Raw genomic sequence first — 26,075 nt, 5'->3', positions numbered from 1 at the left:
TATCCGTCGGGTTCAGGGGTCGAAGATGTTTTGATCAGAAGTTGCTGTACTAATGACCATCCGTGTGAAAGGGCCAGGGAATTATAGTGCTTCTCTAAACGCCACCTAGCAGGATTCATTCTATTTTTGATAACCCCTGAATAAGTTAATTTATGATAAACTTTCAGTTGGCACAATGTAGGACTTAGTGTTGTTAAAATTTCAGCCACATGTAGCTTTCTGTGAGTATGGACATGTCTCTGTGTAGTTGGTGTTTGCTCATTGCTTTGAAGAGAGCAGACTGCACAGGCTCATTGGTTTAACTTTGTTCCCCTGGGCTGTCTGACCAGCCTTTTTCCCTGAACAGAGCTTGCTGTTTTAGTGTTGGACAGTCCAGTGACTGGGCTTTTGATGGCTGGTCCTGCTACTCATAACCACTCTCTGTGTGATACTGATATGATCCAGTCAACCAGGAAAAGGCCATTTGGGGCATTGTATGCCGTGCCCGAGGGGCTTCGTGAACAGAAAAGCATTGTTCTGTTGCTCTCACTCCAACTTTTAAATGTATAATTTAATTTGCAGGCAGTAACTTGCACTACATTGCTCTGAAGGAGAACAGAGACACTTAAATGGATCCCTTAATCAAACACATTGCGATGTTTGTGTTTTAAAGCTGCTTTTAACTTTTTGCATTGTTGTGTAAGACCAGTGTTTTTCGTTGTTTTTAAAAAGCTCCAATCATGTTTATGTCAAGAGCAACAGGATTTAAAAGTTGTAGGACTCTTAAAACCAAGAGCGGGGTTAATAACTGTGCTCCATACCATGATTTACATCTCAAGTCAAGATTGGACTGCCGTGTCTCGGGTCACAGGCCTTGTATAGATTAAGCAGAAATAGCTTGGGTCTTGGTGGTCTCAGTCTCTGGTGTCACATCACTGTTGTCATTTCAGGATCAGGTGTCAAGTTGGCTGTGTCATCAAAGAATGATGTTGTCAGACTGAAAACTGTGTTTTGCCATCATTGTGTGAGTTTGAATGCAAATTCCAATACTGATGTACGGTTAAAAACGTTCATAGTGCAACTTTCTCCTCTTGCTAGGCCTCACATCATTCTGCTCTACTTTTCATTTATCCGTTGCTAAAAAAGCCGCCTGATCCATTCCCTCATAAAAGAGGGACTTTGGCTGCTTAGCAACAGTGAATGCCAAGTCTGTCTGGCAGCCCATGGCCACTCCCCTCGGCATGGATAAGGTAACGTGTTGCTCTCTGCCTCACTTGATCCTTTTGTGAACTTGGGGAATGAACCTCTGCAGTGAGCACTGCCTCTAGCTGGACCTTTGCATGCTTGCACAGGCGGAGCAGTGTGAAGCTAAGTTACTGAGTTTGTCTGAGACAGGAGCTGGTTAGATGGATTGATGATCCACTTCTGCAGCAGGCCTACAGGACAATCACGTTACCTCAGGGAGTGAAAGAAGTGAAGCTAACAACTGCATGGGGGGGGGGCACTCTCACTCAGACTGTGATGTTACTGATGCACGGCTGATTCTGAACACGAGGACAGAGGAGCGGTGGGATGGCGATAGACTCTCAGCCAATAACCTGCTTAGCTGGCTGGATTTTGGACTTTGCAAGGAAAGTAGTAATTGGATTGTCTGTAAAAGGCTAAAACGAGGCGAATGGAGCTACAAAAAGTGCAATACAGTAAGCTTAAAAGGTGACTAAAGATATTTTCTTTCTTACTGTAAATCTCTGGATGCAGAGGATGCAAATGGAGGTATTGAAAGTTAGTTTATACTGTAGCCGAGTACCTCTCCTTAAATCTTTGTACACAGTTGTGCTTCCTTCTTTGACTGTTCCTTATTTCTGTTCACTGTCTCAGTGTCTTGTAACTTGAATCTCTTGGTTTTATTTACCCATAAACATCGTCAGGTTGTCAGCACATTACATAATACGCCATGCCCAGGCTTATTTGTAACAACCAAAACAACTGCTCTTTGTCATTGGCCTTGAAGGTGCACTTCCACAGTTCAATGTGCACGTCAGCTTGTCAGGGCTATATATTATACTTCATTGTAGAGATTGCAATGTACAGTAAGGTGTGTTCTCTCTGCCTGTTAAACAAACACATTCATCGAGTTTTTGACCACTGATCGTGCTGATAAGATTCACTGAAACTGTTGGAATTTTTTCAGCTCTGATATTGAAGGCGAGGCAGGATATGGATATAACGCCATGTTTCTTCAAAGAAATAGGCTTTGATTTGACTTCTTGAGGGTTCAATCCTATGTGTCATCATAGGATTTCCCATTTCAAAGAGTGCTTTATTTGAATAAATGTAACTACATTGAACCTTTTTTAAGGTGATTGAGATATTTTTATTTAAAAAAAGAAAAATCTGTATAATCTGCAGGTGTCTGTGCAACTGCCAACTTGTGTCATACTTCAAGAAGAGCCAGGTCTTTGCACAGGGAAAGAAAAGGGTCATTTTTCTGGATTGTTTTCATAATGCTGCAAAATATCTTGGCACTAAAATACGCAAATAGGCCAAAGGCTTATAGGCCGTTTCCCAACAATGGGTGGCGAGCACTTAAGTTAACAATGTTTTCCCATTAAAAGGATGAAAATGATGGAAACAAAATGTAAAAAAAGTCAGTAAGGATGTTTTTTAAAAGTAGCTAGTAGACTGTATGACTTTATCTTTGTGTACATCCAAGTGTTAATTGTTCTTAAAAGCAATAGCAATCCTAAAAGCTCTTTGTGTGTGCATTTTCAAGTTGTTGGTGACCCAATGTCTGCTTTTCCTGTCATCTGTACCCCAGTGGATTTTGTAGTCGTGGCTGGCGAGCTCTGCAATCCAGCCTGCTTGGATAAACACAACAGTGCATAGCAAAGCTGCCGAGACAGTTCATTCATGTTTTTACTCTCACACGAGCCACGGCAGAGTAAAAACATCCCTCCTAAAAGTTGGTCCATCCTTGCATTGAAGCCATTTTTGAAATCATGATTCTACAGAGACATCAACACTGACTGTGATATTTTCATGCAGTTCTCAGTTTAAATATAAAATGCATCATGCTGAAAAGATTACAAATTGTTTGGGTTGGTTGTTCACACAGGCTCACCAGTTTTGCTGAGCTGTAGATTCAGTTTCCTGCTCTTAGCTGACATTAGTGGCATCGTGTGTTGTTTTCTATTTCAAGGTTCAATAAGTTGTGTATTCAGAGTTGCTCTTCTGCTTATCTTGGTTGTAATGAGTTATTTGGGTTACTGTTGCCACAGTTGGCATCAACAATCATGTCCCGTTAAAAGTCACTTGCATTGCCTTTCATTCCCACTCTGATGCTGAGGTTGAAATTCAGAATATTTGTCAAATTTCTTGGTTTATTAGATATTTGCTTTATGGAGGAGTTAAACAGGTGTACATAATGAAGTGGCTGGTCAGTGTATGTTGGTGCTTTTATGCTGTTCTTTGAACATACAAATGTATTGACAGGCTATGGTGCTGCTTTCACCAAAATGGTTTCTTTTTCTCCTCTTTTACAGAAATCCTTCCCTGGTATCAGATTTTAATGGGCTAAAGTGCTGCCAGCTGAACCCATAACTGAAGCTGTTCAGCACTTGGGATACACAAGAAATAAAATCCCATCAGAATTCTTAAACATGGCCAGTGACCAACCTGAAAGCATGGTGCCTCCACCTCACAGTGACATAAAGCTGATCCTTTCATCTGAGACTCACCCATCCACGCCTGTGTCACCTGACTCCAGCAGTAGTATTTCGTACATGAATGTCAGAGGAGCCAGCAGCTCTGCTGACATTAATGTACTCGAACATCGCCTTAGTCAGTGCTCCCCTGTGGATAACCTTTACAATACCACCTTAACACATGGGGATGTCTTCTGTGGTGTGACTTCAAACTTGAATCAAACCTTCATTGCCACACCTGTGAATGATGGCATTAATTTCTGGAAACAAAACTTGAGCCTCATGAGCAATGAAGACGTGGAGGATTTTATTAGGCACAGAGGGGATGAAAGTAACAATACTGTAATGTCTCAGAGTTCATGTGGGGCATCCTGGAGGGGATCCAATGAGAATGACTGCTGCTCTCTGAGCTCTGGGGAAATGGTAATGAGGAGCAATAGTTTCTGTCTGGAGAACCAGTCACTCTTATTAGTCTCTTCCCTGGAGGAATCATCCATCTCTCCAGCTGCACGTCGACCAGAATCACCTGCTGTATCGAACCTGCTGTCGACCACTATTCTGGGCGTCTGCAATAAACCCGCAGAGAGAGTCTCAGAGGAGAACACAGGCCATCCTTGTCTTGGTGTGACTTTCATTCAGGCAGACAACAAGGAGCTCCTCGATGAGGAAAATGAAATGGCAACATCGAATTGTTTTGTAGCTTTGCCAAATGAGAATGAACGGGGGCTTTTCACAACGTTCATCTGTGAAACCTCTCCAGACTGTGGAAAAGAGGCAAACTGTACCAGTGCTGAAGCAGAACCTTTGCCCCCATTTTCAGCGGCATTTACACCAGAACAAGGCAAGACCTTTGTGTCCACTCTGTCAAATACGCAGGAAATTGATGAGGGTGTTTGCACTTCCACTCCGGTGCAAAACATTGAGAACAAGATAAACGGCCTCCCCTCGTCTCCATGCATTAGAAATGTGAGCAGCCCAGGATGTCACCCTGTTAAACAGCAGCAAATATCTGTCACTAATAAACAATGTTTAGACCCAGGACTGCCACCTACAGCAAGAAAAGCTAAGAAAATAGAAATTAAAAGGTTTCCCAAACCTGACTTCAGTCATGTAAAATCCAAAGTCGTAACAAGAGATCCACAGCAAACCTCAGTGCCAGAAGTTAATTTGGGGAATAAACGTACTGAATCCCTGAGAAGAACCCCAAATGGTATGTTTCCTGCCAAGAGAAGAAGTAGCACTACATCTGATTCTGCCACCAGTAAAATATTTAATGATGGACAGTTAGAAGTGGATGCTGGAGCTGCTAATTTGGGATTAACAGTGACACAGTCATGTGAGCATACTGCTGTGGATGGCCAGGGCAAGAGCAGAGAAACCCCAGCAGGCCAGTGCAGTAAACCCAGCTTTCAAACAGAGGGGCCCTCTTCCAGCCAAGTATCCGAAACCTCAGCACAGCACGCTTGCAGCCAGAGCAGCTTCTCATCCCTAGAAAAATCCCCGGGTAAAAGTGGCCCCAAACCAACTCCAAAGAAGGGTGTGTCAAACAAAGCTGTGGCCAGATCAGGCTCATCTTTGGGTCAGGACAAGTCTTCTGTCTTCAAGACATGGCCTCGCTGCTCATCTGAGAGTTCATCATCAGCGTCCAGGACACCTCAGGAGAAGCAAACAACTCTAAAGTTCTCAGCTAGTTTTAACATTACTAAAGCCAAGACCCACCAGAGACAAACCAAAGCAAAGAACCTGAGCTGCTCTTCCCAGAATAAACAGGCTATACACTCCGAGGACCCTACTCAAAACTCCTCCAGAGAGGTCAAGAAAATAAGCCTCGTGGTGAGTAGATGGAGCATTGATTTTGAAGGTGAATATGTATGAGTGTCAGAGGTGGGGGGGGCTACAGGGGGCTTTTTCTTGTGTGTTGTAGTCCATCTGGGCCAAATGCACAAGACCTGCAGACTAAGTGAAGAATTGTTCTCTTTTCAGGCAGAGTCAGCAAGAGCTCATTTGGATGATGGTAAGACTAGATGTGTACCTTGGCGACCATCCCCTAGACTTGCTAGGAGAACACCACTTTCACAACCTCCACCTGCCAGTCCCAGACCAACCACTTTGTCAGCCAGGCAGAGACTGGGATCCCTGGGGATGAATGAAATCAGGACCCCTAAAGCTGTAGGGAAACCTCAATCCAAGCAGACGAGCATTACAGGTATGGGTCATGTTTGCTTGATTAAACCTGTTATGTTGAACTTGTTCTGTGGCAACAGTTCAGAAATGTTAAAAGTTATTCTTTATTGTCTTGAGGAAGCCAAAGTTCACCTATAAATGCATTAAAATACTAGACAGGAGGCCACAGTCAATGCCTTGTAAAAGTAGAACCTAGGGATTTCTTAACTGGATTTTTCGATGTTATGTAAACAGAATTGTGTAACAGGCCTTTTTAACCTTTTGGCTCAAAGCACCACAGTTTCTTTTCTTTCTTTTTCTTTTTTTTTTTCCAGGAAGTTGGGCATGTAGTCCAACTGATAAAGCAGGACTATAAATATTTATAATATTCACCCAATACTTCAAGAAGTAACGACTGCAAATTCATTACTTTTCAATGTGCTTTCATACTAGAATTAGGTTGTCATGACATTTCCTTTCCACTAGAGGGTGACATTGAGCAAAGTCTGTCACAAATTATTCAGGTGTTTGTCAAAAATGGACAGCTTGCTCAGCGCTATTGTTAGATGAATCCTGAGGAAAGGAGAGAGACTGTTCATCTGATGGGAAGCGGTCTGCAAACTGGAAAGTAGGGGAAGGAAAGGGAGTTTTTGAGGTTAGCAATGGTTTGAAAGGAGGACAATATTTAAACCAGTTGGACCTTTAGTACAGTAAAATGTCATGACCAATGACATTGTCATTTTTCAGCTGTACACACAGCTTTAAATTTAAATTGAGCTACAGCATTTTTGTTTATGGATTGTTAGGATTGTTTGATTTTTAAATATTTAGAGTTGGTAAGATTGCAAAGTTCCCAAACTTATGTTTCAGTGACTGTTAAAACTGAAAGTAGTCACACTTTCGCATTCTAGTTTTGTGCAATTGAATGTGGTTTTAGCTTTAACTTTTAAAAAATCCTTATTTTTATCTGGATCTGACACATCAAAAATACCTAGAACATGACTCTTTATATGTATTAGTGAGCTTATCCTTAATAAAGAGGTTCATGCTGCTGACCTCATTTCCTTCCCCAGGCTGTCAGAGAGCACAGGCAATAGGAGAGCCATCCCTGGGATCTGCCTCAGCAGCCAACATTGAGCCCCAGGTCAATGGACTACAACCTCCTCAGACTCCCACTCAGCCCTCTGTTATAGGTCCTCGGTCCACCCCTGTTAGTAAACTACCACACAGGACTTTGGGGCCTTTTAGGAGCCTTACTCAAACCAGTGTTCAGCATGCGCTATCCCAAAGCTCTGGGAATACACAAGGTGAGATTATTAAGAATTTTCTGTCGCTTTTAGAAATAGGATATTCTTTCTAGAAATAGTGCCAGTATGCTGTTATATAAAGGTATAAAAACAGTTATGAACTGGTTTCTGGGATTAGCCATGATGTTTATTGGAGGGTTTTTAAGGACACATGTGGCTAGGATGATGACCTACTTTGCCCTGGCTAGGATTGGAATCTCCCCTTGGGCAGTCTTTCTCTGATTGCAATCCTCCACCTCTGCTATGATTATAGGTGCTTGACATCTTAAACATAGATTTTTCTGATTTATTCTGAAAGGATGTAGAAACATGTTAAACATAAAGCTGAATGAATGAACGGAACCCCAGGAAACTGGGAAAATGATCTTCATTGTAAGGGTTATCTGCTTTGGAGTTCTGAACAGCCAATCAGAATGTACTGATGTGTCATGAATAGATGGAGCAATGTTTTGATGTGAGCTTCCCAAATCCTCAACAGCATAGAGCTCTCTGATTGGCTGAGAGAATATATTTGTCTAAGTCGGGGACCCCCTTGTTGGTTGTCATGGCAACGGCTCCTATTCCACTCTAGTTCACACGCAGTGTTGCCTGGAGGAGAAAGAGCAGACATACACTACAACTGATGCCGTCTGAGGTGGATTCAAAGGAGCGTTTCTTCTGTTTTTTGATTGAAAACCAATGGCTGGCTACACTGGGCTTCGAAGCTGCACCTGGACGGAATTTCCAGCTCATGTTTTCAACAGTTCTTCTTTACTTACACAAGGCAGTGCAGCATCCAGCTGTGACCTCACTCTCTTGACCTGCCTGCTCATTGGATCCTATCGCTTTTGCATCATCCCTTTGTTAGCTGCATTTAATGGAAAAGAGAGAAATCTGTGGAGAAGTAAGTTGGGCTGGCAGCTGACTCATTAGTGGGGTTGCCATGGTGACTTATTTACTGTTTGGGATCTTATCAATTTGGATGACATAACCGTTTGTTTGGCGTGCTAAAAATTGTAGATTCAGTTCTTTTTGCTATTGTTTTGGTCATTTTGTCATCAACATTCCTTATAATACACTCTTCCAATACTTAATTTACATTGTTACATTCTACATTGCACATGCTAGAACTAAAATATTCTTTGTCTCTAAATGGCTTCAAATGACTTTCTGACAAACTACCAGTGATGCCAAAGGTTGTTATACTAATTCCCAGTGAATTTCCAGAACATCATGACATACATTGCAGTATTTAACCAGTATGTCTCTAATGCCTCCAACAGTTTCTGGAGGAGTTGCACACAAAACAACCCCATTCAAATCTGTGGTACTGAAAGCAAGGCTCATCTCGACCTCTGGGAAAAACACTGGACCAAGTAGGATCACACTACCACACGCCACACATATCGCAGTCTTTCATTGTAACATGTGATTATATTTAAGCCTTCTTTGAATAACAATTGATCACTTTTTGAACAGGACTTTCTTTTTTTTTTTTTCTTTTTTTTTTTTAAATCTATCTTTCAATGACCTTCATAAATGTGACCTAATCTGTTAAAGTTTGTATAGTATGGTAACGATGCTTGATAAGCACTGTTTAGTCTTGATTAAATTAAACTGTCTCCTCCTCAAACTAGTTTTGTGTTTCACAGTTGTCATTCACTCAGCAGGCAGTGTGTCACCTTCATTATGGGTCAGATTAACTCCAGCCTCTTTTCTCTCCTGGATCTTTTGCTTGTAACAGCTTTGTCTACGGTAAACAAGCCTGCTGCTTCCACTGGAAAAGGAGCATCAAATTCTATAATTGGTCCTCTGTTAAAGACAGCTTCTGCAAAACTTGCTCGATCAACGCTGGTTGGATCTGGTAAGACTCGTTTTATTCTCTCTGTATTTTACAGAATTTTTAACGTCCTTGTTTGTATTTTCTAAGTCTAAACTAAACATCAGCATGGTGTAGGTTTTGTTCCATTTGATAGTGTGGCGGACCAAAACTAACACAGTGCATTATATACTATTAAAGTATAACAGCAACAGATGAAGTTTTCCTTTTCTACATTTATAGACCTATTAAACTATCAATCCATCCAATTGCTTCTGTTTGAGTCGTAGGGGGAGCACGCCTCCCTCTCTCCCAGCCACCTCGTCCAGCTTATTTGGAGAAACACCAAAGTGTTCCCAGGGCAGCAGAGAAAAATCTGTCCAGGGTACCCTGGTTCTACTCCGGGGCCATTTCCCAGTAGTATATGCCCCGAACATGATGCCCCAGAGGCGTCCTTGTCAGATAGCTGAGCCACCTCAGCTGGCTCCTTACAATATGAAACAGTAGCAGCTCCACTCCGAGCCCCTCTCTAATAATTGACCTCCTCACCCCTAGGACAGCAGTCCTCACTCATGCCTTATCGACTGATCTAGCTGCTATTTAAAGAAATCTATATGTAAGTATAAATACAACGTAGACCAGGCAAACAAATTGTGCAGACAAGCTAGTGTGCTGTCTACTAATGACTAACAATTTCATATTTCCACTGCTGCGAGGAACGTGTGGCATATTAGTCAACCCAGCTTTTAACTTGAGAGTTGCTCGCTGTGATTCATACGCAGTGCTTGAAATTTCAGGGCTTCTCATCTCTTGCTGTCTTTTATGGTGTCAGTGGATTGTGTCTTTGAGCAGAAGCTAAACTGGAACACACATTAAATTAAACCTGATTTGTCATCATACTGACCTTGCCATGAGCTTCCTGTTATCTATTACTATCCCACTGCCAGGGACACAGGGAAATAGAGTAATGCCTTGGCAACTTCAAATTCCCATTGGCTGATGTTCTCATGCTTGCTCCTCCCACCCGTTTTAATGCTCCCTAGCCCCACCCCCTCTACTCTCTCCCCTGGCATCCTGGCAGTGCTACAGCACCGCCATCATCCAGCTTAGAGATGCTGCTTTACTTTGGGAGATTTGTGCTTTTTTGTGAAAAGCTGACGGCTGACTTTACAGAGGATTAAGAGATTTTTGCTTCCCCCCCATTCTGCCTTTATCACGTCTTTCAGACTGTGCCACGACCAATGGCCAGGCTTTGACCCTGTACTGTTCACAGCTGGGAATTAATTTTGAGTTGGGACTTCTGCCATGCCGAACTGGGTGCCCTCACTTTTTTCAAGGCCATATCAGTGGAGTAGCTGTTACTACTGCTTTTTATTGATTTATTTAGTAATTTTCCATCAGACCTCATCAGTGCTGCTGTTACCTGAGGCATGATGCACTGAGAGGCACCACAGCTCGTGGTCCTTAGCTAGCACCAACCATCTGAATCGTGAAACTGGTTTTTGATTTTTAAATCAAACTGTTAGCTGAAGACTTTGGTTCTTTTGCATTGTTTTTGAGATGTTATGGTCGCCGAAGCTCTCCTTGTCCAACATCCACGTGCGTCTGACAGCCAAAGGTTTACTCCGAAATATTCAGCTGCTCTCAGGATGCAGGAAGAACACTGTGGTTTTCCAAGCAGGTCTGTCAGTTGTTTTGGTGTTAAATATTGTTGTCAGTGTTATTATGACATTTTGAGCAGTTTCTGTGCTGTTGTATTTAAGCCAATCAGTTTGCCTTTCAAGTAGATCTGTGGTGTCAGTTTATGAAATCCATTTTTAGCTATATACTAATTGGCAATACAGATGGCTCCAAAGCATGTGACCCTGGGCTGAAGTATGCTAGGAATGGAAAAATTGAAGAATGATTTAACCAAAAACTGTAATAGTCTTTGACATTCAGTGTTTGTTTATATTATCTTCAAGCATTGATTATGTATCCAAATGTCCCACTTCCCTTTCATGCTTCCTGGGATTTCTGAGACTCTTCTTTCAGTCAAATGTGCCGGGGTTATTTTGGTTCTTTATGTCTAAGTGACTCCATGGCAGTCTTGTTGTAATTGTAGAACTGCATGTTTGCTTAAAGCTTTTGTACGTTTTTTGTTTTGTTTTGTTTGTTTTTTTTCTCAAATGTGGTAAATTTGTTTTATGAAGCAATTTCGGAAGCACTTTGTATCCTTCTAGTAATTAAATAGTATCATTTCTTTTTTTAAGTTCTAATCTGCTACTGTATCACTGATTCACAAGTATTAAAACTCGTGCATTTTTCTTATTTTCATTCATTATCATACTATTAGAGTTGTGCCCCTTACTGTATCAGCCAAGAACTGTAACAAGCCCCTGATTGTGAGGGGTCTCATCATCCATCATGCTTTGTGCTATGATGTGATATCTCCTCACACCAGCAGAGCACAATGCTGTGGAGTCATTAAATCTCTCTGTTTAAGTATAGAAGTTAGAGTGGTACAGTTATCCTTCTTTGAGTCTGAAGTGAAATGAGAAGCTTGTCATTATTTTGTATTTAGACACTTGGATGAGAATAGCTGTAAGTCCTGTGTTGCTATGGAGCAGTAGACAAAGAAGGCGATTATGTGCTTATGTAAAGGAAATTAAATGTCATGTGGGTGCAGATTTGTGTGTTTATGTAAAGCAAAAGTGACACGATGCTTTTAAAGCATTATAGAAAGGTTTAATAGTGACTCCCTGACAATACGTTTGTTAATATTTGAATATTTCATTAATGTTTTGAGTTTGTATTAGTGTTACACTGGGTCGTCATCACAGGAGAAAAGTGAATGCTTCACTGAAACATAGTTTTACAGCCTGAAATGTGTAAATGTATGAAGCATATGATACAGTAGATAATCTTTTTTCTTTCTCTTCTTTACAAGCATGTTTATATAACATGTTGGTGAAGTTGAGATGTTCTCTATTTGTTCTAGTTTCCAGCCAGCAGAGGGCGTTGTAATTCAAACAAACCTCTGCTAGGTTTGTTCAAAACATGCAACACACTTTTAGAGTTCCAATTCAATTTAGTACAACATTAAAAAGATATCAGAACTATGAACAAAATCCATATTGAAATACTTGGCCAAAAAGTGTTTCATGTTTTAGCTTTGTTTACAAAAAAGAGAGTGTAGACACTGAAGTCTGACGGAATGTTTGTAAGACGTTAAAACTGAAAACAAAAGCTTGGAAATTTAAAAACGTGTTGGGGTTTTTTAACTACATATCTCTATTATTTCAGAAAAAATGTTTGAATGGTCTTGAATCATCTGAGTCCCAAACATCAGTCTTTTATAAACATAACTTAGTCAGGATCACAAGTCTTGTGGTTCCAGCTACACGATGGTGACAATTGCTAACCAAACATCTAAATATTTAGAATCTTTCCGTGAATGATGCAGTATGTCCTTTTTTTGGCTATTTGATAGCCTCAGTGAAGAAAGGACAGGAAAGCGGGGGGCAGAGAGAGAGAGGCAAAGACATGCAGCAAAATGCCGCAGGTCGGACTCAAACCCGAGCCGACCGCTCTCAGCCGTATGGCATGTGGTCGCCCGCTCAACGCACTGAGCTAAATCAGCGCCCATGCTGCAGTATGTCTTAACAGTTGTAACACATGTAGTTGTTGCAGAACAAGACAGGCGTTTTGTTTGTCTTAAAGGCTGTGCCCAACGCTCGTGCTGAACAGTTTACTCTGGCAGCCGTAAAGTAAGCTGCACATCCGGATACAGAGCTTTGAAAACTCAAGTCTGTCTTTATGACGCCAACATTTTATGGCTGCAGAATGATGAATCTGTTTTTATATAACTCTAGTTTCTCAAAGCAAGATTGCATCGATTTCATCCCTCCAAAATTTGATTAATGAATGAGTTGCTATCAGAATGTTTAATTTGACTCAACAATGACACTCTTACATACAAGTTCAAGATCAATGTGACTTAATTCAAAAATGTATATCCAAAAGGTCAACTTTACTGACTTTCATGACTATTGTTCAATGTCTAAACATCAACCTGAGGGAGGCTTACCCCTGAAAGGTGATAATTAGTCCCAGAGTAATGAGTCCCACAGGCAGCTGCATGTAGTAGCAGTATATTCCAGTCATTAAAGCTAGGATTCCTGATATGTCCCAGGCTATTTTCACTACTATGTTATGAAACTGTCTCTTAAGAGCTAGCATGATATATAAACATGTCCATTAGTATCATTGTAATTGATGTTGGAACTTTTCTTTCTTTTCTTTTTTTTCCTCCCCCAAAACAGCATGTGTAGTGAAATTTTCAGTCAGGTGTTCCTCTGTTGTATTTAGTATTTAGTATTTATTTATTTATTGTCATTGTCAAGAACAATGAAATTGCGTTTGGGGCTTCCATACAACCCAAAAAAAAGAAGAAAATAATAAATACCCCTTAAAACCCAAGTGTACATATTTAACCCAGTGTGACTCCAATGCAATAAGACAATCCTTAGCAATAATGTTCGTAGAAATTCAGACAAAGACCTGAGAAACATGACAAAATACAACAATGCAACCCATTCAATATTATTGTACTGTGAGATATGATATCAGATATGATAGTTATCTATTTAAGAAAGAGGGGGGGGGGGGGCAGGAGGGGGAAGAGAATAAAGATATGATGCACCAATGCAGACCAGTTCATTGCTATTAAGAAGTTGGATATGGTTATGTCCGTGAGAGGGGGCAGAGAGTTCAGGAGCCTCACAGCCTGTGGATACAGGCTGTTGGCCAGTCTGGATGTTCTGGCCTGTATAGACCTGTACCTTCTCCCTGAGGGCAGCAGATGGAAAAGGTGGCGCGCAGGGTGATGTTGGTCCCGCAGGATACTGTGCACCCTCCTCAGACAGCGAGTGGGGAAGATATTACTGATCTCTGGCAGACTTGTTCCAATAATTCTGCCAGCTTCCTTCACCACCCGCTGGGAGTGCTTGCTGATCGGCCTTGGTGCAGCTGGGGAACCACACTAGAAATCCATACGTCAGAACGCTGCTGATGGCACAGTTGTAGAAGTTCAACATCAGAGATCTGGGAATGTGTGCGCTCCGCAGTCTCCTCAGGTAGTAGAGGCGCTGTTGGGCCTTCCGTACAACTGAGGTGATATGGTTGCCCCAGGACAGGTCCTCGGTCACAGTTACCCCCAAGAATTTAAAACTGCTCACCCTCTCCACCGCCTCACTGCCAATGAAGAGAGGCAGATGGTTGTTATGGCCCCTCTTCCGGAAATCTACAATGATCTCCTTGGTCTTTTTGGTGTTTAAGACCAAGTTATTGTCGTGGCACCATGACTCTAGTTGTTGCACCTCTGTCCTATAGTTTGTCTCATCATTGTTGGATATAAGTCCGAGCACTGTAGTGTCATCTGCAAACTTAACAATGAGATTGGACGCGCAGGAGGAAATACAGTCATGGGTGAAGAGAGTGTATAGCAGAGGGCTCAGAACACACCCCTGAGGGGCACCGGTGTTGACCACAAGGGTGGAAGAGGTGTTCTTACCCACTCTGACACTCTGTCTACGGTTAGTGAGGAAGTCCACAATCCAGTTGCACAGAGAGGAGTTAAGTCCCAGTTGGTGGAGTTTGGGACGGAGTTTGTATGGCCGGATGGTATTAAAAGCCGAGCTGTAGTCTACAAAGAGGAGCCGTGCATAGGTGTTCCTGTGTTCCAAGTGCTTCAGTAATGTGTGCAGCACTGTGGCGATCGCATCCTCGGTTGACCGGTTCTCCCTGTATGCAAACTGGTGCGAGTCCAGGGATGGTGGAAAAGCAGCTCTGATGTGTTTAATGACCAGTCTCTCCAGGCATTTGGCGGGAATGGGGGTGAGTGCCACAGGTCTGAAATCGTTCAGACATGTGACATTTGACTGTTTTGGGATGGGAACGATGTAGTAGAGTAAACGATGTGAACTGATGGTAGCTGTTGCATATCAGTGATGTATGTATAAGGCTGATGTAAATCAACGCTGGCCTTGCTAAAATAAGCTGTCCTTGGAGACCAGTGCCTGCAGAGCACTAGACTAAAATCTAATTGTATTCAGTGAATCTATTTTTTCTTTTTTCCATTTTTCCCTTCGGGGCCATCAGAGGAGCAGCGCTGGGATTCATCAGACTGCCTGATTGGACAGATGCATGCATAAGTGCTTTGACTCGGGCCTTGTTGCAAATGTGCGCCTGACATGAGTGTCGTGATTTATACTGTATTGTCAGACCACCTGCAGTGATTATGGAGGGGAGTTTGTTGATGATCGGGGTTGTCACGACACTAAAGTCCTTATTTTATTTTATTGTATTTTTTTTCCCACAGTGGACAAGAACAAATCCAAAGCTGGCTCCCACCAACAACTCCCTCAACAGCAAGCATCACAACAGAAGCAGAGCAACAGGCCTCAGGATGCAGTGCCAGCGAGTCTTACAGAAGCTGACAGAATAAACCAGAACGTCCAGCAGCTCAAAGGACTGCTGAGAGCCAGTAACTGTAGATTTGAAGCACTCTCCATAGTCTTGCAGCAAACATTGACTGGGGTAAGAATTGATTTATTTCATAAAAACACTTTCATTTGTAGTTTAAAGTATATTTTATGACACACATTTTGTTAGTTTTGAGACATGGCAATCATTAACCAAGTTCAGTGAGTTCAGCTCACAGTAGTTTCTTATGATCATCTGTTTAGAGTAGAAACTAATGTTGTTGAGCAGTGAGTTTGACGTTCCAGTAAAACACATAAAAAATATTGCTCTTTATATTAAGCTAATAATTTTTCTACACATACATGAGTCCATTGTGCTTGAATCATAACTACAAGTGTTGTAACATCACATCGTGCGTTCTGACAGAGGGGAAACTTAATGGCATTACTGTTTTGCGCATCTATCCTAATAGTCGTACTCCACCCAACCATCAAACTGCCTTATTTAGTTGTCAGAGCAAAACTATGTAGATAATGTGAGTGAAATTGTTTCTTTGTTTGAATCCATGTGTTCTTAAAGAGAAGAAGTACTATCTGCAGGACACAGTGTTTCAGCTCTCTGGGTTGATTCAGTAATGCCCTTGTTTGATTACATCATATGTTATGCATCAGTGGCAAAATGTCTGGTCTGGTAGGATTGTTCTCTCCTGGTCACTTTGTGTTTTGCAGTGGTCAGACGCTGATATGTTCGTGTCTGTAAATCTTCATTTAGCACCACGGTGCTGTAAGCTCAGTTTGTTGTGGTGTAGTTAGGGCGCTCTGCAGCTAACAGTATTTTCAGAAAACGAAGCCACTGCTTCTCTCAGCTGTAATGCATGCAGTCACCTTTGAAGTTTTTTCTCCTTTGGCCTTAATGTCAGCAACTGCTTTTACTTCTGCCTTACTCCAGATTTTGACACCAGACAAATTTATCATTACTGTAGTTACGACAGAGTTCATATTTGGCCAAGAGAAACCTCAGAGGACTCGAGTCTAGGGAACATTTTTGTCTCCATTTAACATGATTCATCATTCTAACCAATCAAAAAAACAGCAATAACTTCTTTAAAAGCTTGTGTGGTTTACTGCACATTATTTCCCCCTGAATTAATTTTTCATTACTTTGGATAATGTCTGAAGTTTATCTGCTAGTTTGTGGAAACATCTTCTAGTTCTTACTGATCTGCAGTATGAATTCTTCCCCACAGAAATAAAAGCCAGAAGGTGGAGCATGTTCCTGAAGTATGGAGTCATGCCTTTCCTTATTCGGGGTGGAGTCAGTTTGGTGCAGGTGTCCAACTCTCACCATTTCTTTCTCCCTACTTACCCGATGCTCCCACAAAATGGCTAAAACTCTTTCGGTTCACTTAGTTTGAAAGGCCAGTGTCCAGTAGCACAGATAAGTTATAAAGATTAAATTTAAGTGATCATTATTTATTTATTTATTTATTTATTTATTATTAGTTTGTATCTGAGAAGCTGATTCATTGGACAGCCTCAGTCTAACCAGAATTTTAACCCTGACAATGGATGTGGTCCACCTGGTGATGAGCACTAGAAATTGGCTTCAAAATGATTTATATATATTTATTTTAGTAGCTTGTGAATATTTTTAAATCAAAACTTATTTTTTTTGTTTACATGAAAACATAACAGATTTTTTTTTCCGTGTGGTCTCGGTGCAGTCATGAGGAAGACATTTGGAGCAGAATACGTTTAAGTCGCTGCTCGTGTCATGTGATGTAATGTGACAGCTGGTATGAGGCACAGTGTGTGATGTTGTGTCACTGATCTTTGCCTCATTCCCCTCTGTTTGGACGGCTGGGTTGTGAAACTGAATGCATCAACAAATATTAAAAACACGCTCGTTCCTCTAGAATACAAAAGTCTCCTCCCACTGAGTCAGTTTTAACTATTGCATGTCCTGCTTCTTTTTGCTACCCCTATAGGATGATACTATTTAATGCTAATGCTTGCTGTATATCAGACGCAGGGACTTGCCTTTTTATATGTAATCTGAAGTCACTGAGGTTGTGCGATACAGATCTAGTGATTTTTGGATGTCGGGTGTATTAATGTTCAGATACGCTTTGAAATCTGGTGGTCACTGATCATACCAAGAATAGCTAGCTGGCCCTGGCCCTGACACTGTGAGAATGCCCCAGCTGTTGACTTGATATGGTTATGAACAGCAGCCAAATGCTAAGCAAGGACTGTTTCTTATCATCTGTTTGGATGGGGTGTTTGCCATGCCTTCTCTTAACACTTTCCCCACCAGACTGTTGTTTTGACAGGGTGAAAAAGAAATGCTATAAGACTGGTTTCCTCTTAGCACAGAAATGGAAGCACATTACAAAAAATCAAAAATACGACCTTTATTTATTTAGCTATTTATATGTTTGCTTGTTAAGTCTCAATATTTCCAGGAGACGGGAACGTGATCTACATCAGTCATGGTCTCAGTTGAGCTTCATGTCATCCTACACCTGACATGGATCATAGTTGTATACACAAGGGACATTTCTCCTCTCTGGATTGGGCTATAAGAGTTGTGCAGTGCAGAGGCTTGTGCTGAGTAATGATATCAAATTAAATTAGCGAAAGCATCCACTGCCTAACAAAACAATCTGTATTTTGGATAATGAAGGAGATTTTTTGCTTACACTGTAGGGCTGCATGGTAGCAAGTTGGGGGTTTTGTTGTTGTTCAATTTCTGGGTGAAAATCATGTAAATAAAGAAGAATAAAAGGGCACTGCTGCATTGTAGTTGATGTGAACCAAAGAGGAAAACAAGTTTAACTGTAGACATTTTCTATACTGCCAGCTAGTGAACAAATAATATTTGAATGCTGGTGAGCAACACGATTTACAGTCAGTGAACATAAATCGTGTTGCTCACACAGAAGCTGGAAATTTCCTCTGTCACAGCATTGTATCATCACCTTATAGGAAGACAGTGCCTGTGCAGCCTGTAGCTCTACAGCAGGATGTAATATAATTGTGCAGAGGGGTGATTTAATCTGTTTGGATGAGTAGTGGGGGATGGTGGTAATGAAGCCTCTCCATGTATCCCACGGGTAGGTCACTGCACAGCACAAGTCCTGCTCCAGCAGCCTGATGTCAGACAGCTCTGAAGAATTTATCTGTTTGCTCCACTCCGGCTGCCTTTACTGCTGTCTTAAAGTGACCTCACCTCACTGAGGAGGCTGTTCTCATGCACACTGTAGCCTGCCCCTTCTGTTATTTTAGATGGAATACGGTAATGCACTCTGCAGTCACTCACCACAGCCAGGGGAAGCGGCTTTTTCAGTCCTGCCTCAGATGTAGTCAGAGCAGTCTGGGAGGAGGTGGCGCGCCCACCTGGACCACTGTCTGTCCTGGAGTACGCAGGGGGGGGACTCCAGCACCCAAGCCTCTGGCTGAGGCTGGACAATGGGCTGTTCTGGCAGCAAAGCATGCCTTAGTGCTCCCTGCGCTGCAGAGAGGGTAACTAGCTTCTACATTGTTCCACTCTGCAGTGAGGAATAGATGCAGGACAGGGTGAACACGTATTTGCTAATGTAAACTGATCAGTGAGGTGATGTTTGGCTTGTCTTACTTGCCTGATTTTTCTCATATCCATAATTAAATAATGCCAGGTATTCGGTGTGTTGTGCACAGTGTCAGGTTGTTGATGTGAATCGGGACAGTAAGTGAAACGTAATAGACGGGAGATAAACAGTTTTTGGATCATCTATGCGTCAGTTTGAAGTCTTGCAGGAGCACTGCAGCTACAGCACAGCCTTTCCACTGCAAAACTGACTCAGAAAGAGAGAAGTAAGGGAGTTTCTTCTCTCTTTTCTTTTTTCAGTTCCTCTCAGTATCACTTGTTCTGGCTTTTTCTTGTTAGCTGCGTTTGCTGGTGGTGGTTGTTGTTGTGGCTGCTGCTGCTCTTGGTGGTTTTTGTGTGTATTTCAAATGCAGTATTTTAGTAGGAAAACTGCAGTAATTGGATGATTGCATTACTTGCATTTCCCCTTTTGTAATCTTGACTGTCACAATTTAGTCTTGTTACTGTGCTGGAATAAAGCTGCAGAAATAAATGCACGAGTATGTGTGTGTGACTGTTTACCTTTTTCTTGCTTGCAGCGTAATGAAGCCACACAGCAGTGCAGGGAGCTGTCCCAGGAGCTGGTCAATCTTAGAGAAGAGCTGGGTAAGTTGGGTCACCTTGGCTTCATGTTAAGTGTTTGCAGTGTTTAGCTGTGTAAAGAAACTCTGCTGGTGCAGGGTTTGCATTTAGTTACTTTGTCTGGATTTTTATTTTTAATCCCTTAGGTTTGGATTTTTGTTCAGGTTGGTAGAAATTAAGGAAATCTTTAAGGGTGATTTGACTTTATCTTTAATGCTATGCCCTGTTTGCGGTCACGGGTTAAATTTTATATGTGTTTCATGACTAAAGATGATCATTTCCAGATGCAGATAAAGCTTTGACCACACAGACTGTCCATTCAGCACTTTCTTTACTTAACTGTTTTGTCCACTGAAAATCAGTTGCCAAGGCAAGTAGTTGGTTACGTTTAGTTTTTTTGTTAGTGATTTCCATTTCCCACAGCGTGGCAGTCTGACCTCTGAACCCACACAGGAGGGGCTGGTGGAATGCCACACCACATGAGGCCTTGTGAATTCTTGGAGAGAGTGATCCATGTTTTATGTCCAGCTTAAGTGCTGTCAAACAGGCCCGAGCACACTCAAACATGGCTCACACACCAGCCTTTATCTCTTTTACCTCAGGCAGCAGTAGTACTGTGGCCCCTCCCTCACAGCCGCGGGACTTCCACATGACTGCTCTTATATGCCGAGCGCTGTTGTATTTGCACTGAAACACATTCTTCATCTTTGGGAAGCTACATTCACCTCAGGCAGACTTTTTGTAAACTTGTTTGGATGTGTGAAGTCGTTGGAATTATTCTAGGGATATTGTCTCTCTTTTAGTTAATTTCCTTGTATGTGTACTTTACAGATTCTCTACTTATCCAAGGAGCAATTTGTTGATGGTATTTTTGCATTGCTTCCAAACCCCATCTCACCCAGACTCTGAGCCACAAGGTGTTTTATGTGGAGGGGTTTGGACATTAAGGTCACATGACTGCAAAATGCTTTGCTCCTCTTTGTTGAACTATACGTGCCAAAGCCTGATAGATTGTCCCTTCGTTTGCTTGTCATCTGTTCCTGGATCTGCTGCCATTATTCCACTCTGAATAAGGCGGCTCCTCATTCTCAGGCAATGAAATGTAATTCCTTGACTTTCCTTTTTCTATTTTTCTATTTATTTTTTTCATTTGGTTTGGGAGATTACCTTTTGTTTGGAAATGATCTACAAACATCCACTGTGCAGTGACACCCTGAGAACATCAAATTGTACCTGCCACACATGTGTCACTACAGAGCAACATCTGGATTCAGCATTTGACAGCCACTGCTGCAGGTGCACATAGTTGCAAGTCCTGAATGTTTGAGGGGTTTTTTTGTCATTCTTATTAGTGTTAGTTGTACAATAAACAATACATTATTGTATTATTTGGTTCAGTCTGTTACTCTTGTTTTGGATCAACTGTAACCCACATAATTTCCTTAGGAACTATTAAAGTATTCTGATTTTAGAGGAGCACAGCCTGTTTGACATGGAAGAAGTTTTTGTTCTTCATAACTGTCTTAACACTATCGCAGTCTCTCTGTAGTGCACTGACTGACCTGCCAGCTGACAGATATTTGCACTGTTTGTGCACAGACACTTGAGCTGCAGACAGTTTATGGAGTTTGCTTCTCTCACCCACTTCAGCCCAGATATAAACACTTGTCAGTGGAAACAGTTTGGAACTTGTCAGGCTGATTTGGAGATGGAAAACAAAAGCCATCAATGGCAAATAAAGGATAAAATGGCCAATGATCATCTTGGAAATGGTTTAAGAAATCTGCCTTGAGATGTTGTGAAAGAATTTGGACTCATTTCTATTTCTTCTTGTGTCTGGAATTGACATGCAGTGTAGCTGGCATCAGCACTCAAGTGTGCAGGCACCTCCCCTTGAAAGTCAGTTTTTCCATTCCTTTTTGGAGAGCATTTGGTGACACATGTTCGCATCAACGAGGACTTTGCTAAAAAGGCTTTTATTAGAGGGCACATCAGATTTCTTACAGTTACTAATGAAAATTTTCCTCTGACTTTGCAGCTGTACAGACTGATATTTAATAAACAGAGTAGCTGAATACAATGCAAGCTGTCAGCTTTCACCAAGATAAAACTTTATCCTTCCAGTTTCCTCTGTTCATTCATCTGAGCATCTGGAGAAGGAGAATGAAGAGTTGCGTGTTGCTCTGGAGGATGCACTGCACAAACTGCAGGAACAGCACCGTAATGACCTGGTTGAGCTGGAGCAGAGGCTGCAGGCCTACTACCAGGCTGAGAGGGACAAAGTTCACTGTGCCTACCAGAAAGAGGCAGACAAGTCCAAAACTGTCATGCAGCAGCAGGTTTGTCTCTACAGCACCTTCTGATTCTTATTTTGGGAAATTTTAAGATGATTTACAGCCTAGTCTAGTAGTCAATTTTATTTAATCCTGTGGGGAAAATTAACTGACTTTTATGTTCTGTTTAAAGATTGAAGAGCTTAAAGTAAATCATGAAGCCATGAAGTTGGACCTTGAGAAAAGCCATGAAGAACAGCTGCAGTGTGTTAAACAGCAGTATGAGATGTCACTGGAAGGTGAGAGAACAATCCAAATATATTCATCACCTGCATAATGCAGGCATTAAATATTGGAACATTTGTCTTTGTTTTTATTCCATGCATTTTCATTGTGTTCATTTCATTTTGTGATACTGGAATCTGCAAACCTTTCAGAGCTCAGGAAAGTCCACAACCAGGAGCTGGAGGCTTTGGACAAAACCTTAAAAGATGCTGAAGCCTCTCTCTCTGTGAGCTTCCTCTTCTGCTCTTTTAAGTCATCTTACAACAGGACTGTAGCTTACTTTGTAATGGTTTGCTCAGACTTTGTTGTGCTGTACATCCACAGAGTCAAATTGAGGAGCTGACCTTGGAGAATAGTGCTCTAAATGAGAGGCTAACTGCTGAGGAGAGGAAGAGGAAAGAGCTGGCTGAAAACAGTCAGGTACTCTGTGCTTATTATAGCTCAGATCTGATACAGAAGCATCTTGTGACTCTAGTGTGGTTTCCCCCTGAGCATGAAAGATTTAAGATAAAATGGGAACAGATGCAAAAATGTCTTCATATTTTCTTAGAGGATTTCATTCTCAAGTCTGCAATGATTTGTGTTTGTTCAGTAATTAACCCTCATTAACTCTTCTCTACTGTATGAATAGGTATGAATTGAAATGAGTTAATTTCTGCTACATATGCACTAGATTCCCCCGCCCAGAGCTAATTTTCCTGCAGTGCTGTTGTACAGTAAGGCCGCCACTCCTCATTAATGTAAAGTGGCTCTAACTGTACTCTGTATTGTCCCCCAGCATAGTTATTTAGGCTAACTACCTCACATTACCTGTCACTCCATATTTGTTATTAATACACTTATTCAGAAAAAAATGGCACAAGCAGCAGTTTAATAAAACGACACATGATCAGTAATGGAGTGCTTCATTAACCACCGCCCCACCCATATATGGTCTGTTATTATTTATTTATTTATTTATTTATTTATTTATCTTCATAAAGGATCCTAAGCAATTTCCCTCTACTTTTTTTCACTCACAGAAGGACCCTCACACTCTGTATCTGGAGCAGGAGCTACAAAGTCTCAAAGTGGTGCTGGATATCAAAAACACACAGGTCCACCAACAGGAGAAGAAGCTCATGGAGATAGACAAACTGGTCAGACGATAAAGAAACTTAAAGTTCAGCACTGCTGCTGAGACTTTCCCTTTTAAACTCGCTCTTTTCATTCATTTTTTTTTTCCAGACAGAGAAAAATGTAAAGTTAGACGAGAGCCTTAAAAAAGTCCAGCAAGAGAACGAAGACCTCAAAGCCCGCATGGAAAAACACGCTGCTCTTTCAAGGTAAGAGTCCACCATATGGGTTCATAGTGATTAATTCCACAGAGTGAAGCACCTGAACAGCTGCCTCAGCTCAGACTCATTTTAAATTACTGCATTCATTAAGTGTAATGAACACCAAGCTTTTTTCTGTGTGCCAATATAATTCCTAACCTCTAATGCACCTCCACTTTATTCCAAAAACTATCGATCACGCCACCATCCTGGTGCCGCAGCTACTCACAAAGATTCCAAATATGTATCGAAAAGTGACTCATATTCCCTTTTCCATCTGAGGAGGTCAGTGCGGTTGTAGAACTGTTTTTTTTGGAATTGCTTTTACGACCCTAATTCCAAATAAAATTTGGGATGCTTTGTCTTATCTTTGTTGCCGCACAAAGGAAAATGCCAAAAAGGAATATTGTATGGCTGAGGCCGTCGGTGAGCACAGCATTAAAAACAGGCCTGATTCTGTGATGCTCACAAGCATGTCTAGAAATGACTGTCTGTGAACGCAACTCACAGGGCCTCCACAGCATCCCAACGTTTTGTCAAATAGGGCTGCAAAACTGACCTTTATGCCTTCAGGTGGAAGTTACTGAGATTCAAACTCATCCAAATATAGAAAACACACACACCTGAAGTGTGTGTGTGTGTGTGTGTGTGTGTGTGTTAAATTAAAGTGTGCACTTCGGTCATTAACACTGGAAGAGGCCTGCTAAATTAATAAAGTAATTCTCAGAAGAAGGCAGCAGTGATAATTTCATGGTTTCATCCAGGAGATGAAGCTGCATCACGCTTGCTCGTGTACATATTTCAGGATGTCAGTTTGAGCTCTTGTTTTCAGAGCTGGGGGCACATCCGAGTAAGCAGAGACTTTATTTTATAGAGTCGACTGACCCAGACAGCATCTATCTGTGCATCTACTATTTTCCTATCGTTGCATATTTGAGTTGTGAATGCACTTTGCTGCCAAGTACAGTGATCTGATTGGTCACATCTGTTGATTTGGATCCAGAAAATCTGAAAACTCAAGCTTGGTTTGGAAAAAATAATAATAGGTGTCCAAAATAATATTATTGAAACATAAAATATTTATACAGATTTTGTGCTTCTGGTGTGTAAAGGCCTTTAGTCTGTGTCCAAATTTGACATAAAGTCAGTTGTGATATAAAGTGCAGCGCAGATGTCCGAGGATGTCTTAGAAACATTAATATATTAACCTAAAACTGTAAAATTGGAAGGAATCAAGTGTAAGAATGTGTATATTAATGAAACTTGTCAGAGAAACACAAAGACACGAGACACTGCTGAAGAATTTTAGATCCTCCTCCTCTCAGCATACGGAGGTCAAGGGAATCTGTCCGGAATGCTGACCCCATTTCCAGAGAACTGATTGGCCGGTAGGTGATGTTTTCATACGTGGTACCTGCATATCTGGAGCAGGTTAGCCTTGCAGCATAAGTGACTGTCACAGTACACCCCAGTTTAAAAAAACTGTATACGATGAAAAGCTTTGTTCAGGCCTCCGCTTGTCTTGTGTTGATGCACCGCAGGCAGCTGTCGACAGAGCAGGCCATGCTGCAGGAGTCTCTTCATAAGGAGTCCAAGGTGAACAAGCGTCTGTCCATGGAGAACGAGGAGCTGCTGTGGAAGCTCCATAATGGAGACTTGAGTAGCCCACGCAAGGTGTCTCCCACCTCCACCTCTCCCTCCCACTCCTTCAACTTCCAATCACCTCGCAGCTCTGGCTGCTTCTCCAGCCCTCCCCTGTCACCCAGATAACAACGGGCTCCTGCTTCCAGGAAGCAGAACACTGCATTTGAGTTATCCGTCTGGACTTAAGAGCCATCTTTGTTTCCTTTGCATTTAGCGAAACATCAGCCTGACCTTGGCTCATTCAGAATGAGCCGAACTCTGACACTGCAGAAATACAGGAAAAACAACACTGCACAGAAGCACTTAATAAGGAAGGCCACGATGTTTGCCTTTAGAATTTGATTCTTTGGATGGAGGAAAGAGGAAATCTCAGGACTTCTATGTAATGAAACACTTTGTTATTTGTAGAGGCTTATCTTTGCTGAAGCTCGGCATACACACACAGTACATGCAGTAAAATACATGCATGTGTACATTTGCGGGAAAAAGAGGAAAAAAAACATTAAACTTCTTATGCCGATTTTTTTTTTTTTCTTTTTTTTTTTTTAAATTAGTATTTTCTTTCTATAAAACTAATAAGTATGTTCAGAATTTCCTTGGTTATGTTATTTTTTAAGGCTTTTTTTTTTTTTTTTTTTTTTTTTGGTAATAGTTGGGTTCTGGATCATTTGTGGCCTTGTACGGTTTTGTTTCAATGTTTATTTGACCGAGGGACCAGTCAAAGTCTCTTTGCATGTGTAGCCCGTACCGAAGCCTCCTAACACAGCTTTAAAGTCAGCGTCTGTGCAAAGAGCTGACCAGAAGCAGCTTTGCTCATCTGTGTCAGAGACTGTATCTTGGAAATGTCTGAGTATTTTTGTTTTGAATTTATATAATAGATGTGCTGATCCTGTTTGAAATAATCTATTAATAAAGTCTTGTATTAAACTGAA

At 41.5% G+C, this 26,075-nt stretch overlaps 1 protein-coding gene across 5 annotated transcripts in view; it reads left to right on the top strand.

The window, feature by feature from the left end:
* mtus1a (microtubule associated tumor suppressor 1a) overlaps nucleotides 1-26,075 on the top strand; it is a 26,636-nt gene extending 561 nt beyond the window's left edge. The window contains exons 2-16 of one of the 5 annotated variants that reach the window (XM_076891087.1): nucleotides 1,078-1,229; nucleotides 3,522-5,516; nucleotides 5,667-5,889; nucleotides 6,920-7,153; nucleotides 8,416-8,508; nucleotides 8,877-8,996; nucleotides 15,313-15,530; nucleotides 19,583-19,649; nucleotides 21,750-21,964; nucleotides 22,092-22,197; nucleotides 22,336-22,409; nucleotides 22,508-22,603; nucleotides 23,206-23,322; nucleotides 23,411-23,508; nucleotides 25,041-26,075. In XM_076891087.1, the coding sequence (XP_076747202.1) occupies nucleotides 3,639-5,516; nucleotides 5,667-5,889; nucleotides 6,920-7,153; nucleotides 8,416-8,508; nucleotides 8,877-8,996; nucleotides 15,313-15,530; nucleotides 19,583-19,649; nucleotides 21,750-21,964; nucleotides 22,092-22,197; nucleotides 22,336-22,409; nucleotides 22,508-22,603; nucleotides 23,206-23,322; nucleotides 23,411-23,508; nucleotides 25,041-25,269 (3,768 nt within the window). In that variant the 5' untranslated portion in view covers nucleotides 1,078-1,229; nucleotides 3,522-3,638 and the 3' untranslated portion in view covers nucleotides 25,270-26,075. Of the gene's footprint in view, nucleotides 1-1,077; nucleotides 1,230-1,278; nucleotides 1,693-3,521; nucleotides 5,517-5,666; nucleotides 5,890-6,919; nucleotides 7,154-7,739; nucleotides 8,037-8,415; nucleotides 8,509-8,876; nucleotides 8,997-10,046; nucleotides 10,633-15,312; nucleotides 15,531-19,582; nucleotides 19,650-21,749; nucleotides 21,965-22,091; nucleotides 22,198-22,335; nucleotides 22,410-22,507; nucleotides 22,604-23,205; nucleotides 23,323-23,410; nucleotides 23,509-25,040 lie in introns of those variants that run through there. The other 4 variants (XM_012922434.3, XM_012922433.5, XM_076891090.1 and 1 more) reach the window with 4 other exon arrangements.

Source organism: Maylandia zebra, linkage group LG2 (genome assembly GCF_041146795.1).
Source record: "Maylandia zebra isolate NMK-2024a linkage group LG2, Mzebra_GT3a, whole genome shotgun sequence".
NCBI lineage: Eukaryota > Metazoa > Chordata > Actinopteri > Cichliformes > Cichlidae > Maylandia > Maylandia zebra.
The sequence above is the reverse complement of the archived record's forward strand: the minus strand, read 5'-3'. Positions and strand labels throughout refer to the sequence as shown.